Raw genomic sequence first — 13010 nt, forward strand, 5'->3', positions numbered from 1 at the left:
TATATCTCTCCCCCCCCCCGTCTCTCTGTCTCTCTCTCACTCTCACACACAAACATACACACACACACACACACACACATACACACACACACACAATGAGATACATACTGATTACATGCCATTTAACAGACACATTATTACCCAGCTTAAGTCTTTCTCTGGCAAACTCCCACTTGCTGGCATCATAGGGTAGCCGGTCACATTGCTCGTCAAGGGGAACTTCATCTGGATCCATTATAATCGATAGGTAATCTGTCTTTATTTCAGAAGAAGTCTGGAAAATAGAGGATTGTCAAAATCACCACCAAGAAAACTATGTCACCTAAAAAAAGTATTCCTGATATCCCTCGGAAAATAATACTTGGCAACATCTGTTCATTCAAGCCATTCAGTTTGGATTTAATTGGATGTGACTGGGTGTACAAAGCTCTTCTTTATACATACATGTAAACTTACATTGCACCATAGGGCAATCCCTAGTTCAAGAGTCCCCTCTTTCACCCCATGTATTTCTATGTTCACAGTCCTATTCCTAAATTTTAGGTACACAATGCAGGCAGATTCTTCAATGATATCCATATGCATGCTTTTTCGTAAATAATTACCATATGATAGACTCTTTAAAAAATAAAAAGGAAAGAAAAGCATTTTCACAAAGTAATTCCAAACAATGGCTAAAAATAGCTTCATAGAATGATTATGAATAAGCAAGAATATATAGAACAGATGGAGCTTCATTGTTGATGTTTTTTTTTCCTTTTCTTCATTCACAAGAAAGGTCAAATGCATAGTAAGGGAATTGTAAAGGCCCCAAATCTGTGATTCAGCGGCCAGCACATTTCTCATGCAGAAGTCATGATGATCTCCTGGCATTATTACTGCTGGAGAAGAAGCTGAGAAACAGAAAAAGTCCCTTTTGTGAGGAATAAAAGCTGATTATTAAATATACAAATGAAATTTAGATTTTTATTGTCAAGTCAACAAACATATTTATTAAGCCCCTACTATGTGTCTCCCACTGGGTGGACAAGGATAAAAAAGGAAACTGTCCGTTCCCTCAAGGAACTTTTTTCCAAGGGTGGAGACAATAGGAACACCTAGTGATACACAGAATAAATATAAAATAAACACAAGGTAACTAGGGGGTGCTTTAGAAGTCAGGGAATCAGAAACAGTTTTACACAGAAAATGGTACATGAGTTGCATCTTGGAGAAAGAGAGGCATTCAACAAGGTAAAGGTGAGGAAGAAGTGGATGCTAGGTACGGAGGCAGCCAATAAAAATAGAGACAGGAGATGGAATTCTCCTCCTATGAGGAACAGAAGAAAGGTTGATTTGGCTGGATCTCAGAGTTCAGAAAGTGTGTGTGTAGGCCAGTTCTGAAGGGCTTTAAGTAATAGAGATAATAGTTTATCCTACAGGCATACTGGGAACCACTGGAGTTTATTGAGTAAGCAAGTAATTGATGCAGTCAAATCTACATTTAAGGAAGGTTGCCTTGGCAAGTATAGGAAGGATATACTGGAATCTGACACTAGCTGTGAGATCCTGGGCAAGTCACTTTGCCCTGTTTTCCTCAGTTTTCTCATCTGCAAAATGAACTGAAGAAGCAAATGGCAAACCATTCCAGTAGCCTTGCCAAGAAAACCTAAAGTGGGGTCATGACCAGTCAGGAACAACTAAAATAATTGAACAACAACTTTGGCAGCTATGAGGAGGATAGACTGGAGTGGGGTAAAGCGAGGACACAAGGCAAAGATGCCAATTAGGAAGCCATTGCAACAATTGAGAGGAGAGAAAAGACCCGAAACTAATCTGAGAGCTGTGTGTAAAAACAGCTTCTAGAGGTAGAAATGGCGATTTGACAAGCCAGCACAGCACCAACACCGACATATAATCACATGCCCATTCTGGCTACTGGCTAATCTACTGTTATCTAGAAAGACCAAGGAAAATGTTTAGCTTTTATGTTTGTTTTAACTTATTATATAAATCAAGTCTAGAAAATAGATTTTATTTTTTTTAGTTGAGTAATATTTTATTTCCCCCAATTACATATAAGAACACTTTTTAATGTTCATTTTCTAATTATTTTGAGCTCTAAATTGTCTTCTCCTGCCCCCTCCCTGAGAGCAATTTGATATTGGTTTTATATGAATGCATCTTATTTTAAATCAGCTCTATCTCTGCCCTGTCTCATTAGAATTCTTTCTCCAAGTGATAGATTGTCTATAACCATTCATTAAATGTCCATTCCCTCAAGAACTTCATGGATGGCCTCGTCTACTGACAGAAAGAAACATTCCTGCCCATATTAGGTGAAATTTGATAGTTTTTGTCCAGAAATCTCATAAACTTTATTTCAACAAGCTTTGGGACCCTTCTGTTTACTGTCTTTTCCTAAACAGCGCCAGAACCCTGGCAAAGAAAAGTGCTGCAGAGACAGAATCTCATCCCCATCCACATTCTTTAGTCCATACTCACCCTGCCTTGGGCTTTCACAGCTCACCTCATCCATCACTTGCAATCATTCTCCTTCTCACAAAAGTTATCATTAATATAGGTGACAAAGAGCTTAGGGCTCTTTTTTTTCAGAGGGTGAATAATGATTGAGGCATGTGTCACAAAATGCATTTTCCATCAAAGTTGGGCTGGGAGGTACAACCTTCCAGATCTGTGCGTCCCAGTGTAAGAGAGTGTGAATTCCTTTATGGAGGTGCTGCATTTTTTATGTCAAAACAACTGGAACAACCTTTCTGGCTAAACCTTCCAGTGTCAAAATATAGCCAACAATATTGGGTAGGATCTTCAGACCTACAATGAAGAACTAATGATACTATAATCTTTAATAGTAAATTTCCATTTGCCTCCCTCAGGAGTCAGCCTCAATTCTTCTTCCTTCCTAACCCCCTCCAATGAGTTGTGAAGTTTGTCAATGAAGATGTCTATAATAGCTCTTGTTTCTGTTCCATTCCCTTCATTGTCAAAACCACTTCTCGAGTTCCAGCCTTCCTTCTTCTCAGTTACTCATTAGTCTCCTTAGTTCTAGTCCCTCTCTTTACCCTCCAATCTATTTACCACACAGCTCTCAACTGATATTTGGAAAATACAGATTTAACTCTATCACCCTCTTCTGCTAAGGAAACTTCAGTGGTTCCCTATTGCCTTTCAGATAACACACAAACTTCTCCGTTTGGCTTTAAGGCCCTTCAAAACGAACTCATCTTTACAGATTTATTTCACATTTGTCCTCTTTACATACTTGGCATCTCCATAATGCTTCTCTACTTCCTATCTCTCACTTCCCATTTCTTCGCAAAGGCCATGACCATTGTCTGGAATGCTCATCCTCCTCACGTCTCTCTCACATCAAGGGGTCAACCCATGGGCTAAAGCCTGACAGGACTTATTTTTAATATATTGAATTATTTCTATATCTGAGTTTTGAATTAGAAGCTCACTTCACTTCCTTTATTCCTAGACACTTCAAGGAATGCCCCTTCCTAGAGCCTGGTAGATAGAAAGGGCAGATAATGAGGTTCATCTTGCTCAGTAAATAAGAACTAGTTTAGACTAGAAGTTACTGCTAATGGCAAAACTAAGTCCTTGAATCTCTCATTAAGAAACTTTATAGGGGCAACTAGGGAACACATTGGATAGAACGCCAGGGTTGGGAGGACATGGGTTCAAATATGGTCTTGGACTCTTCCTAGCTGTGGGACCCTGGGCAAATCAGAGGAGAGGAGAGGAGAGGAGAGGAGAGGAGAGGAGAGGAGAGGAGAGGAGAGGAGAGGAGAGGAGAGGAAGAGGAGAAGAAAGGAGAGGAGAGGAGAGGAGAGGAGAGGAGAGGAGAGGAGAGGAGAGGAAGAGGAGAAGAGAGGAGAGGGGAGGGGAGGGGAGGGGAGGGAGAGAGAGAGAGAGAGAGAGGTGTCACAGAAGGACATGGGCAGAACTAAATTTCTCCTCCTAGACTCTGAGGGACATGATTATTCACCACCACTCAGGGGATAGGGAAGGGTTGAGAGTTTTGACTATTCACCAGTTAGAGAGGTCTTTAGATGTCCAAGGGAGGGGCTGAATAATGAGCTCCCAAAATTGTATTTATGGATATGCTCAAGGGTACTTCCTAGTTTTTGATCATTGAGAGAGATCATTAACTAATTATTTTATTGATTATTGCTAGTCTGATCAATAAATTGATTTTCTAACCTGTAAACCAGTCTTGGAATTTTTAATCAAATACATGACTATATGAGACCTTTATCTAGTCCCAGAAATGCCTTTTCATTTGTTCTTCCTATTGGTTCCTCCCAGTTGTGTGTAAACTCCCTGAGATTGGGGGCCATTTAAAAAATCTTTTTTTAAGAAAATTTTTATTTGTGATCCATGAACTAAAGTAAAACAGAGGAAATACTGAATAAACTTTCAATTTTCACTTAATAATCTTCTGAATATTTGGCATATCCCTACAAAGTAAGATGGTTTCCAAAACTGGGGATCTTAAAGAAGTTAACTTGAATGTAATGTAATTTGAGGTATAGGTGCTTATATTTTTGTAATTGTCAGTATGCCAGAGAAAGATATTTTTAGTCACAGAAAATGTCAATAAGAATAAATAATGATTGTGATCTCTTTTGGTGGGAAAGATTGCTGAGTAATAATTTTTTTTGCTTCATAACCAAATACTGAGGCCTTTTCTTTTTGGCAACTACAGTCTTATTGATAAGACAATTTTTAGCTTTCTTCTTTTCCTGGAACAAGAATATATATATATATATTTAAAACCCTTACCTTCTGTCTTAGAATCAATACTGTGTATTGGTTCTAAGGCAGAAGAACATAAGGGTTAGGTGGTGAAGGTTAAGTGACTTGCCCAGGGTCATATAGCTAGGAAGCATCTGAGTCCACATTCAAACCAGGATCTCCAGTTTCTAGGCCTGGTTCTCAAACCACTGAGCTGCCCACCTACCCTCTCTATAGTATTTTAAAATCACAAACCTGTAAATTCTTTGAGGACTGTTCTTTGCTTTTGACTTTGCCTATGCTGAAATATGTCTTAATTGAGATGAGCATGACTAATTGAAATTGAGTTAACTAACAATTGAGCATAACTAACTGAAAAATATTAGAAAAGGAAAGAGTGGAGGGTAGGAGGGCTTTTAGGTATAGTATCATAGAATCAGGAGCCATTTTATTTGTTTGGGTGGAATAACTCAAGGAAGATTGGTCAATGTTAGTAGAAAGAAAGTGAAGAAAAAAACATTTTAGGCAGGAATCACATCATGAGCAAAGGCTCCATGGTAGAATTAAGCAAGACATATTGAGGAGATATTATATAAATGAACCTTGTTATAGAGAATATCGCCTCAAATTATTCCTTGTTCATTCTTTGATTTGAAGACCAATGGCTTCATGATGAGTGATGTCTTTGATTAAGTGAGGCAAAATAATCAGCCTCACTCTCTTCCAGAATCATTGAATTCCGGGGGCAAGGCAAAAGTCAGGACAAGTGACAATGACCCAGGATGCTGTCTGACCAAGCTCCAAGAGCACCACAGCACCTGTTTCAGCTGCCTTCCTGGCCACTGGAACAAATTGTTCTCATCTGCCCATTCTGCCTTGGGAAGTCTTCACACACTTGGCTAGGTAGACAACTCCCTAACTCACTGCTGGCTTTGGGGCCCATCATTTACCCTCAGTCTGTCTACAAGGTAGCTGCTATTATTATCCCAATTTTACAGTTGAGGAAACTGAAGCCAACAGAAGTTAAGTAACTTGCCAGGGATCACACTGCATTTGAACTTGGGTCTTTGCCACTCCAGACCCAGTGCATTTATTCACTGTGCCATCTCCAGTCTCCAATATTTTTAGGATGCCTGGATAAAGCAGGAAGGTGACTTAGAATGAGAATTCCCTTATTATTGTTCTCCCCAGGACAGGTATTATGAATGGAAGCATAGGATTAACTAGAACTGTTCTTACCCTTTTCAGTTTTCGGATGAAGAGTGTTAACAAGAGCCAAAAGAGTGTTGCAGCCACACAGGTACATGTCAGTGTTATTAGCTCCAGGTTGGATTTATCTGAAGTTCCTAGGGAAAAAAAAAAAAAATATATATATATATATATATATATATATATATATATATATATATATATATATCAGGCTCAGTTTTTTATTCAGATTCCATCAAATCCTCTGGCATGATCCTTCAAAATCAAATGTCGTTGGCGATCTCATCCCTCCCCAGTTTCCAAGGATTGGGCCTCTGAGACTGCGTTTCTCCCAAATGAGAGATGCTGTGACTTAGCAGATACACTTCCAATCATAATATCCTATTATTCTAATTAATTTATGAGTAAATTCAAATAGTTCACAGAAGTTCTGATTGATGAGTTTACAGGCTCTAGGATCCCAGAGACAACTAATTAAAAATCAATGGAGAAATTTAAAATGGAAAAAATTAGGAAAGGGACAAAAGCCCATTAAAGTATCAAATCTGGAAAATATTAGCAGTCCCCAATGGCCCTTAGAAGAAATTCTAAAGAAAAAGTAAAAAAATTACTTAAAAGGACTCCTTTGGGGCTCACAAAATTCTTCAAAGCAGGAGATTTTTTAAAAAATTAAATAAAATCCAAGGACTTTTTTGTGTGTACTAACTAGGAGGAACCCGAGTTCCCCTCTTTCGACTCTCTTGATCTGATCTTCTTGGGATTGAGACTCTAGTGGGTTTGTTTTGGAGTGAGGAGATGAAATTGGACCACTCCCAGTCACTTAATTTCCCTTAAGGGTTTCAGAGATCAAAAGCCCAGCATGGACACTCCCAGAGAAGAAAGGAAAGGCCGGAGTGTCCGAAAGTGGTGCCTCTTTGGGAGGAGGAGAGGAGACAGTTCTGCATTTTTCAAGGATTCTCTGGTGGAACAGAACAGTGACTCCCAAATCTACTCTGCCCAATGCACAATTTCCCGATTTCTTACCAAAAAAAGGTGGGGGGAGGTTTCTTCTCTCTTAATCTGATTTAAAAGTGACAAATGACTGACCCTGAGTTGCTAATTCACTGGGGTCAGAATTATACATGTTCTTTCATTCGTTAAATTTGCCTTTTCACAATTGAGATTCTTTACCACAGACAAAACCACAAAAAGTCATTTCCCCTAGTATACAATTTAATCAGGATGCAACTAAGATTACAAGGTCAAGGTCTCTTCTAACATACACATCAAGAAAAGGACATTTGCACGTTCTAATTTAACCTGGATAGGCATCATTCCCCTGGATACGAATTTGCTGTGCTTCTGGTCCTTGATTGTTGGGATTTTTGTTTTTCAATCATTTCAATCATACCAACTCTTTGTGACCCCATTTAGGGTTTTTTTTGGCAAAGATACTGGAGTGGTTTATCATTTTCTCCCAGTGGATTAAGACAAGCAGAAGTAAGGGGACTTGCTCAGGGTCACATAGCAAGCAAGTGTCTGAGGTCAGGTTTGAACTCTGGTATTCTGGTTTCTGGTCCTGTTGCTTTACCCACTGCAGCACTTAGTTACCCTCATAATAAGGGATTGGACTTTCAGTCATTTAGTCATATTCAGCTTCTCATGACCCCATAGATTGTATCATGCCAATGCTGTCCAAGGGATTTTCCTGGCAAAGATACTGGAGTGGGTTGCCATTTCCTTCCCCAGTGGATTAAGGCAAAAAGAGGTTAAATGACTTGTCTAGAGTCACACCTCTAGTAAAGTATCTGAGTATTTGAGCTCAGGTCTTCCTGATTGTAGGCCCAGTGCTCTGTCCACTGCACCACCTAGCCTCCCAGTCCTTGACTGACCAATCTCCAAATTACAAGAGTTTATGACCTGAGCCCTGTTTACAACAGATGTCGTTAACTAAGCAGAAAATTCAATGGGAACTGACTTTATTCATTTAGGGTTATAGAACTTAAGGGCAAGAAAGGACCTTAGAGATCCTCTACATCAGCAGTTCTCAACCTCTCAATTTGTAGCAATGAGAATACATAATGCATATCAGGAATTTACATTCTGAATCATAACTGTAGCAAAATTACAGTTTTGAAGTAGCCACCAAAATAATTTTTTGGTTTGGGGTCACTGCAACATGAGGAACTGTATTGCGGGGTCACGGCATTAGAAAGGTTGAGAACCACTACTCTACATCAACCCCTTTATTTTACAGATGAAGAAACTGAGGCCCAGAGAGGTTACATTCCTCAGATCACAATGGTCACAAATATGTGGAGACAGAATTTGAACCCATCACTAGAATAACAAATCTTCGGGCTACACCATGCTGCCTCCAGTTAAATCATTGTTAAGATTCCTTAAACCTCATGAGACTGAACTCACACCATGAGCAGAGAAGCCTTTCAAAAAATACAATGAAATGACTCTCTCCCTCATAACATTCATATGATAAATGTACTCTGAGCTCTAAGTTAATACAAGCTGGAGCTTCCTCCTCCACAACACAGAGCCTTTTTCTGACTTGTAGTATTTACACACACTCACATCCTTGTTTATGCTGCAAATGGGTTCCACGTGGCTTAATGGGGACAGGCTCAACAGGACATGGTGGCCCTGGGAGGGTGGAAATACTGATAATATCTTGATACACAGGATTGTCTATAGACAAACCTCTCCAGACACTCTCTCGACAGAATGCCCTGGGAGCAGCCCACTCGGATTGTGGGAACTCTCCCACTGCATTCCCCAGGATGGGAATCTGACCTCAGAAGTCTAATTCCATAGTCCTGACTCAGGCAAAATTCCTTTCAGTGGGACTAAATCAGGCCTTAAACATGTGTGTGGATGTGTGTGTGAATATAGTTTGTGTATGTAATTTGAAAGTAATCAAATAAAAAACCCTCAAAGAAAAATTCTTTAAGAAGGAAATGAAACTCTAGATTTACAACTGAGAGTTATAAAGTCTTTAAGAATTGAAATACCACACACATAGACACTTTAAAAGTGAATGATAGGGTTACTGCCCATGTATACTCTCTCAATGTCTCTCTCATCTCTCGCTCTTTCCATCTCTGATTCTCCCTCCAAAGCCAATACCAGGAAGAAAGGAAACAGTTTTTGAAAGTCGACTGTCATGTACTTTCCAAACATTACCCCATATGATCCTTATGGCAACTCTGAGAGGTTGGTGGTGTTATTATATTGATTTACAGTTGAGGAAACTGAGGCAGGCAGAAGCTAAGTGCCCAGGATCACATAGCAAGTTTTTGAGGCTAGATGTGAACTCAGGTCTTTCCTATTCCAGTCCTAGTGCTCTATTGACTGAGCCAACTAGAGAGATATTATGGATTCTTTTTCAGTATTTATTGACTTAGAAGGAAATGTATTGTCCCCTACAGCCTCAATTGCATTTCCTCTAATGATGTTAATACGAATAGCTCATGTTTATATAGAACTTTCAGGTTTACAAGAGTCTCTGGATATTTTGCTTAAAGGATGAACATCTACCTACTGCCCAGATTAACCCTAAGCATGATCAGTCAGTGAGAGCTGATGAAGTCATTATGTGAAATAACCCAGCTGCATATGGTATGGGAAAGGCAGGAGGAAATGGGGGTGGGATGCATCAGTAATTAAGAATGATTTATCATGTGGTCACAGAGATATTGGTACCATATGAGAGGCATGAAAGGCTAATCTCTCTCAGAGTAGCTCCCTGTGAGTACAGTATGATGCTGTTTTTATTTGGGGGTAACAAGAAGGCCCTGATAGCTTAAAACGGGATATTTTCCTCCATGGCATTGAAGGCAAACAATTTTGAAAGACTTAAGAACTCTGGCAAATGCAGTGACTAGTTGATAAAGAAGCAGGCTGCCTGTGTCCTAATAGAGAGGCAACAGACTCAAGATGCAGATGCAGTCAAACATTTTGGGATGTGGGCACTTCAGTGGGACTCTTTCTTTTACTCTCTTTTCCTATGCAGCGCCAGGATCCTGACCAAGAAAATTGCTGCAGGTGAATGGGCACACATTCTTGCCCTGGTTACCCCAAGGATCACTTGGCTTTACAGATAAAGAAACCACAGAGCAGAGATGAAGGGACTTAAAATTAGCACACAGCTAGTCTAAGGCAGATTTAGGATTCAAACCCAGGTCTTATAAATCCTGGTTCAGTATTTCCCCCCACCCCCACTGTACCTTAAAACCTTTCTATGAGTAGATTGTTGTTATTTTTATTACATCCTTTTGTGGTAGGAAGGGATTTTGTTATCCCATCCTACAGATGGGAAAATTGAGCTCAGTGTAACTAGTCTGTGGGAGAGCCTTCACTTCACAAGAACCCTGTCCATGTAGCATATTTGGGAATTGAGGAAGACAGAGTTATTACAGCATCACTGTAGCACCAGTATCAGTGTCTGAGTGTATTTGATCTGGAACCTGTAAAATGGGGGAGTTGGACTAGATGACTTCTAAGATCCCTTCTAGTTTTAAGTCTGTGAGCCTGTGAAGCCTAGACATTGAATTGAATTGAGTTGAATTGAAACCATCACAGTTCAGAGCTTCAGCTCCTGTGCTTCCTATGGTTTTCAGAAAGGTCAAGGGACATCACAAACAAGGAAGCCCAAGGACAGAAGGACCGATAACAGTTTTCACTAAAAAAGGACAAAAACTGCCTTTACTTTTCACTTACATATTTCTAGGACCAGATAAGCAGTTTCATCTTAGACTGCAAAGGGCAGCAGTATGCGAAAGCATTGAGATTTGAATGGAATTTGAAGTTCCCCAATCCTGAGAGTGTTTAAAATAGTTGCCCCAAATGGAACTTCCTCAGGCAGAGTTCCATCTCACGTTCTCATTACGACATCATGGGGTTTTTATTTTTTTTATTTTTTTGTTTTTTGGTTAAACTGGAATTTTGTTGACCGGAATCTTGCTTGAGCTAAGTGAGTCCCTGCCTGGAGCTAGGAAATCTTTTTGTGTTACAGTCATCTTTCTTGAAATAAGATTTGGCCTGTTGTAAGCACAGTCCTGGTTCTCAACCCTAAAACCAAGACTGTGCCACACTTGGAAGGCAGAGAAGAGAAAACTCAGCCCACTGGTCAATTCCAAGCTGGCTTAGCTCTTATGGCAAACCCAAAGGGAGGAAGAATTTAGCTGAACATTATGGAGTGGCTATTTTATATGGACTTCTTCCCTGATGATACCAAGTAACCTGGCTCTCAATTTGATCCCTTGAAAAAGAGACATGATATAATGGACACCATTTTTCTCTTGTAAAATATGATGTTGGATGATAATATTCTATAAGAGAAGTATTACAAGTATTGTTTTTCTTATTTTACAAGGGCCAGGGAAAGAACTGAGTAATAGAGAATCCCTTGCCCAGAAATAGGTGCTAGGAGAGTTCCCTGAACCTAAATGATTCCCTCCACTCAAGCTTAAACTCTCTCCATGACCATTTCTTTGGGTAGACCTCTCCTAGTCCTTATGTAAAAGGTGAACTCTTCTGGAAGGGTCATGTAATGAGATCTAGGGAGACTTTCCTTTGGAAGGAGAGAGTTTGCCTTCCTCTCTTGGTGATGGGACCTGAATGGAAGAAAAGGGCCTAAAATGGGAGGACAGCCGGGGATGCCAAACACACACTGTTCTGCCTAGGGCTTCTCCTGTTCTGGATCTTTTTTATTGGCACTTAGCATATGCCTCCCACAGTAAGATAAGCAAGTGAACCATGATATAAATCAGTATCATTCTAGCAGAGTGTACTGTGCAAATCACACTCAGAAGATGCCAAAGGTTCAAACTGTGTACCCTTGGGGAAGTCCCTTTGTGTTTTCCATAATGCTTATTCTGTTGATCCCTGTAAAATGGGGAAAATAATGCCTTCCTCATAGGGTTGTTGTGAGAATCAAATGAAATAATGAATAGAAAGAGCAAATTTTAAAGTATAATACAAATATGAATAACTACTATTATTACTTCTACTTCTGCTGCTGTTGTTGCTCCTTCTTCTGGTTACTGTTCAATAAACCATGTGCTCTTGGGACAGAACTATGCTATTAGAAAGAGCACACTCTGCTGAGATTTAATGCTCTACTGCATGAATGATAACATATTGAATTTATATTCTTTTTTTTTTTTAACCCTTACCCTCTGTCTTGGAGTCAATACTGTGTATTGGCTCCAAGGCAGAAGAGTGGCAAGGGCTAGGCAATGGGGGTCAAGTGACTTTCCCAGGGTCACACAGCTGGGAAGTGTCTGAGGCCAGATTTGAACCTAGGACCTCCCGTCTCTGGGACTGTTATATTCTTGATAGTACACATTCAATTTATTTGTCATATTATTTTCAATAATAGCCAAGAAATAAAGCTTTCCCCAAACCTCTTGCATACAAATGTGCTACACTCTCAGGGTCATAGATTCACTAAATGCAACCCTGACAGTGCTGTATTTATTTCAGAAGATATTATTTTGACTATTACTATGAGGTGTTGCTGTTTTTTAGTGTTCAAGCGTCTTTCAGGGAGCTCTCCACATGAGTTCCATCCAAACCAAACAAGTCCTGTGATTATTTAAAGAAGCGACTTTGATTCCACTGTCCATTCATCTTTTTCAGATACAAAAATAACACATTGTTTTATCTATGAGTATAAGAACCCCTTTTCAAAGGAAATAAAAAGAGCAGACAGTTTCCTTCCTGACTAATTCACAAGCCTCTTTTCAAATCTGTTAAACATAGCCGCAGACATAAGTCCTTTGCCTGGCTTCATTTCCTAAGCTTAACTGGACAAGATAGGCCAACGTAAAATATCCATTCGAGTCTTTGAAAACAATTTCTATGCTACTACACAAAGCCAAATCTACCAAGAGCTTGGGAAAGCAACAAAAATGAATTATCAGGCTGATAAAAAACCCTAAAGCTATTATTTGATTGCACTGTATCTAATTCTTTTGAACAACATCCAGAGATCAAAGGTTGTTGCTTAGTAAGTTATAAGGTTGATGAGTAAGAGGCTCCAGACGTGGAAAAATACATTT

At 39.6% G+C, this 13010-nt stretch overlaps 1 protein-coding gene across 1 annotated transcript in view; it reads right to left on the minus strand.

Annotated features, from left to right (window-relative positions):
- Positions 1–13010, minus strand: part of FLT1 (fms related receptor tyrosine kinase 1) — a 201170-nt gene that overhangs the window by 48395 nt on the left and 139765 nt on the right. The window contains exons 16-17 of the mRNA XM_007495262.3: positions 5983–6089; positions 142–274 (exon numbers count right to left, since the gene is read on the minus strand). Of these exons, the coding sequence (XP_007495324.2) occupies positions 142–274; positions 5983–6089 (240 nt within the window). The remainder of the gene's footprint in view (positions 1–141; positions 275–5982; positions 6090–13010) is intronic.

The sequence above is a fragment of the Monodelphis domestica genome, chromosome 4 (genome assembly GCF_027887165.1).
Source record: "Monodelphis domestica isolate mMonDom1 chromosome 4, mMonDom1.pri, whole genome shotgun sequence".
Taxonomy (NCBI): Eukaryota; Metazoa; Chordata; class Mammalia; order Didelphimorphia; family Didelphidae; genus Monodelphis; species Monodelphis domestica.